The following is a 5,541-nucleotide window of genomic DNA, read 5'->3' on the forward strand; positions in this document are numbered from 1 at the left end:
GTAGTCTTCACGCGACGCCAAAGCCGACATTTGCCAGCAAAGCAATTAACTTTGTCTAAACAGCACTGACAAAATTCAAAATTATTTAAGGAAATTATTACATATATTGAGGAAATTATTACCTATGTTGACTAAATTTACTTCTTCAAATTTATGACGCCCTATTTTTAAATTAAGGAAAAATTTCTGAGATTGAGTAAATTTTTCGTAATATTAACGAAAAAACAGTAACTCGAAAATAAGGATACTGTTTTCTTGTTTTAAGGAAATGCTTTTTTCTGAGTGTACGCTTATTATGATTGAATATAGTAATTTTATTAACAGGTGGCAACGCTATTAAAAAAAAATATTAGTGCTTTTCTGGAGGTCAATCCCTTTCATTTGACACCTCATCCTTTGTAATCCAACGAACGGTGCGGATCTTATAGATTTTTAGACAGGTGGCAACCCTATTAAAATTCTAAGTAAAAAAAGATCCCTCTGCTGTCGATACAGAGTATATTAGAGAAAATCCCGTCAAAATCCGCTCAGTAGTTTTCGAGATTACCGCGTACAAATAAATCAGTTTATAACGATTAAAAAGTGATTTTTATAATAAAAGTTATAACCGTTGCGGTCCCTGGTTACAAGTTAAAATTTATCCAGTAAAAACTTGCAACTTCAGCTGTCATTTTCGCTCACTCAATGTCCCCTACTTTGCAAGTTTTCGCTTTCGAAAACGCTAAAGCATGAAAATTCGTAACAATTTTTACTGGATCTTACTGGAAAGTGGGTAAAAAAATACAACTATTTTCAAAGTGCAACATTTCAAAGAAAGAGCACGCAATATGCATGTGAAGATGCTGAGAAAAGAACACGAAAATTTGACAGCCCTGGCGCAGGGCAGAATAAATGCGACATTATTTCGAGAAAGGAAAACAAGGAGAATTTAATTAAAGGGGGCGGATATAGTTAATGTTATCCGATTTCAATGAAATTCGGTATTTGTAACTTGGATTAACCTAAAAAGACATTAATCTGAGAGACGGTAAAGATCGGTGAACTTCCAGGCCCACCAGCTATCCGAATTCCGGATTCTAATGTGGCTAGGACTAGTAACGATTCTCTAAACTAGCAAAAAATTGCTGCAAGATCTATTTTTGCATAAAAACACAGAAATAAAAAACCTTTGTGTATTCGTGTATTAAATTTTATCACAAACGTATTTTTTTTGCTAAAGAACAATATTGCAAACATCAATATTGAATAAATTAGCTTCAGTATTGACTGAGTTATCGAAGATTTCGTATTTCTCTATATTACCGTTATATGGGATGTGGGCGTGATTATTTCCATTTGGTATGTTGTACCAAGGCCAGCAACTGTGCCAAGTTTGGGAGGAATTGGTGGAGCGGTTACCAAGCTACACACATGTAATCATAAGTGGGTGTGGCAATGCCCATTTTCAAAAATTTTGTAATATTCTTATTTTTGTCTAAAAATCATTGTAAGTATAAATTTTGAGTGAATAAGCTTCAGTAGTTACTAAAATATCGCAATTTTTGTATTTCTGAAAACTAACATTTAATGGGAGGTAGGCGTAGCTATTGTCCGATTTTTCCCGTACTAAGTTTCGTTAAGATATCTGAGTTTTTACTCGATTTATAGTGTGAACAGATGGACGGACGGATAGACAGTCACTGCCAGTGGCGTAACTATATCATCTGAGCCCTGTGGCAATATCTTTGAATGGGACTCTCCCATCAAAAAGTCGTGAGCGTACGAATAATAATGCAAGTCGCTTTTGGCAGCAAATTGAAAAATGCAAGAAACTGCGAAATGGAACAGAATATTCTAAAGCGATTAATTTTATATTAAATTGAACTAAAGTGTACTTCCTCCTAAATAATTGCGCCTTGATATACCTCTATTAGTTTTTTATTTATAAGGTTAAGTGCCGGTCGCGAACGTACGAGTTTAACAACATTTTTTATACCTTTCATGAACAATGTTTGTTAGTACCAGAAGAAGAAGATATATACCCACATAAATGTTGCCAAAATGAACAGAACGTCGAGCTGAGTCGATCAGGCTGAGTCCCTCAGTTTTCAAGATATCCGAGTGAAATTTCATAAGCGAGTATATCTTTATAATGTATAAGTCATTTGTCGGAACCGTCAAAATCGATCCACTATAACTTATAGCTAACATACAACTGATTGTTCATTGTACTTCTTGGTCCTGGTTGACCATTCTGTGGAAATGCTCATATGATCTTTAGTTGTGCCTCACTTTAATTGATTTTAATTTTGTTTTTGTTATTGTTAGGTTAGGTTAGGTTAGAATGGTGGCGGGAAAACTATTACGCCCAAGTAGCAGCTACGTGGCATTTTGATACCATATATGTACCTCGAATGAGTATGTTAGAACGAGCCGGCGTGGTTGATGAAGTTGAGTATGTTGTGGAGACTTATATCAGATAGCTCTCGTAACGATGTGAACTCATATGCTCCTGGCATGGTATTTCTGCTCCTCATTAGAGCTGGGCATTTGCAAAGCAGGTGTTCTACTGTTTCCTGCTCGTTCTCATCTCTGCAGCTTCTACAGAAGCCGTTGTAGGCGATTCCCAGCCTTCTCGCGTGGGTACCAATCGGCCAATGCCCAGTAAGAGTCGCAACGAGCCTAGCATTGTTATTGTTAAAAATGTTAGGATATTTCTGAGCTCGCGGTCTCTTGATCCGGGGCCTTCTCGGATTGGGGGCCGGTGGCATTTTGCCAGCCATGTCACCCTATAGTTATGCCTCTGGTCACCGCTTAATTATTTTTTCATTAATTTATTTTTTCATTCTGATCATTTATGTAAACATTTATCTATGTATATCTATCTCGATTCGTTTTGGCTGTTACAAACAACCGTTATGTGAACAAAGTCATAATACCGTTGTGCACAAGTGCACTCGGGTATAAAAATCACATTTATTTTTACATATTTAGGCACATATTAAACAAAGTCGGCGGCCGCTGCACAGTGCTTCGTCCCATACAGTGAATCGGCAAAAGTAGGGAAGTTATCGTCGAAAAATTAAATTTGATGTGCTGGTTCAGAATTTGTAAATTAAGAAAAATTCGAAGTTTTAGCAAAATCTAATACATCCTTAATTTTAAAGGTTAAATTTTAGCCACAATTATAAAGAGAATAAAGCAAAAATTGGTAACTGTCTGTGAAATTATGTATATTGTTAAGCTCTGTGGCAAATTTCGTTTTGTTCGGTGCAAGGACATGACTACCTCCCATATATATACTTTTTCGCAAAAACTAGATTTTAGATACATTTGTGATCGGAATGTACTAAAAACTAATAATAACTTATAAAGTTAAACTTCTTGACTCTTGGCCAAATTTGTTTCATTTGGTATCCGGAAATGACTACCTCCCTTATGAATTTTAGTTATTGAAAAAAATTTATAATTTAATATTTTCCTTAGTTACCATTTGACCTAAATCTCTTAGTTGTTAACGGGTGCTATTCTCCTGCGAACTAGTCATAACTTAAATAACACCAATCTTTTTTGTACATACATCACATCTTAAAATATTCTCTATTTACAGAATTTTCTTGCGAGTGTGCATCCAACTATGTGACTGTTGCGCTTTACGATACACACAATAGGAGTCCTATCTGCGCAGAAAAATGTTTAGGCNGTTCTCCTGCGAACTAGTCATAACTTAAATAACACCAATCTTTTTTGTGTACATCACATCTTAAAATATTCTCTATTTACAGAATTTTCTTGCGAGTGTGCATCCAACTATGTGACTGTTGCGCTTTACGATACACACAATAGGAGTCCTATCTGCGCAGAAAAATGTTTAGGCGATCCGTCAATTGACAGTGATTGTCAAGTCGTACTAGCAAATTCGAGCAAAACACAATGCGAATTTAAATTAATTAATTTTACGCAACCCACCAAGGACTACATAACAAGGTCTGTAGCGACAACAAGACCAATACGAATAACGCCTGCCAGTTTTCATCCGCATGGTATTTGTAACACTTGCGATTTGGAATACAACTTTCGCTACTTGGACTATTGTATTGGTAATCCACTACTCAAGCCATATTTGAAGTACAACTCATTTTGGCAATCAATCAGCGCCAGCGCTGTCCACTTTGGTGACCTAAAGTACGTGGCTTTTTTCTGCTTAACATTGCGAAACGCTACTGCATGCAACCAGCTGGCAAATCTCTGCGTACTGTCCCATTTCTCCGCCGATAAGAACTCACCCTGCAGCGCATTTCTGCTTTCTCAGGTTTCAGATGTTGCTATCAAATATGCCAGCATGGATGAGCATTTACAAGCGACAAAGCCGCCGCTCTTCTATAAAAAGGGCAAAAGTACGGCNATGCAACCAGCTGGCAAATCTCTGCGTACTGTCCCATTTCTCCGCCGATAAGAACTCACCGTGCAGCGCATTTCTGCTTTCTCAGGTTTCAGATGTTGCTATCAAATATGCCAGCATGGATGAGCACTTACAAGCGACAAAGCCGCCGCTCTTCTATAAAAAGGGCAAAAGTACGGCTAAAATGTTAACGGAACCTTTTCCCACTGGTACTGGCAAAGGCGCAGTGAGTATCTTATTTTCCCCCAGTGTGGTATTTTTACAGGAAATACTTTCCTTTCAGTTCAAACGGTTGCAATTGTTTAGCACCGTTTATGCTTTGGACGGCACTTTGCGCCGTTGGGGTGAATTTAAAATGAGCCATGTGAATTTATGTCAAATGCATGCAGTAAGCGATTCGACCGACTGGAATACGCTACAGGATGTACAATTCGCACATTATACCAAACCAATTCAATGCAGATTGACAGTGGAGAACCTGATCGACTTAGCTCGAATTTACGGGAACGATTACTTTCTCAGCGTATTTTTAAATGTTTCCAGTACAACAATACAAGGGGCTGTGAAGACTAAACTACAAACTCTACCTATTTTGATTGAGGACATTTACGCTGATAATATGGTAAGTATTTGCCTAATGATATTTTCTAAATGGAAACTAACGCTATGACTAGGTATTGTCTAAGTACGGCTCACAATAAGTTTTGTATAAAATTGAAATTAGTACTTTCAAAATAAGGTTGTTAAACTGACGGTTTTTTGCACAGTGTACTTGAAAACAAAGGTGGTCAGCGTTTTTTCTCCTCAGGTGAACAGTCCTTAACTGAATTATGGTCCTTACTCATGATAAGGTGTGCATGAGATGAAAAACCACTATGCAAATCCTCTGTGAATGTCCACCCCTTCCTAGGATGTGCTTCTGTCAGTTTTCTGCCGAATCTGAAGGTAAACGCAAAAAGAAGTTGTTCCAGTTTGNGTTGGTCAAAAATGCTAAAACTTTTCATGGAACATTATGGATCTACTCTTCTCCCTTAATCCCCAGAAGATTTGTGTTTTCGATGATCCCTAGAAAATTTGTCTGCCTAACGCTTTTGTGAAATGTTTGACCCTCTAATTACCTTGTTTTTCAAAATTGAGTCATAAAGAACCGTTAAATTAGG

General features: G+C 37.2%; 1 protein-coding gene across 1 annotated transcript in view; it reads left to right on the plus strand.

Annotated features, from left to right (window-relative positions):
* Window positions 1-5,541, plus strand: part of LOC108375840 (meckelin) — a 17,764-nt gene that overhangs the window by 4,118 nt on the left and 8,105 nt on the right. Inside the window, exons 2-4 of the mRNA XM_017631985.1 lie at window positions 3,765-4,291; window positions 4,470-4,607; window positions 4,665-5,003. Coding sequence (XP_017487474.1) covers window positions 3,765-4,291; window positions 4,470-4,607; window positions 4,665-5,003 — 1,004 coding nt within the window. The remainder of the gene's footprint in view (window positions 1-3,764; window positions 4,292-4,469; window positions 4,608-4,664; window positions 5,004-5,541) is intronic.

The sequence above is a fragment of the Rhagoletis zephyria genome, unplaced genomic scaffold, assembly GCF_001687245.7.
Source record: "Rhagoletis zephyria isolate East Lansing unplaced genomic scaffold, Rhagoletis_zephyria_1.1 Rzeph_scaffold_09515, whole genome shotgun sequence".
Lineage (NCBI taxonomy): Eukaryota > Metazoa > Arthropoda > Insecta > Diptera > Tephritidae > Rhagoletis > Rhagoletis zephyria.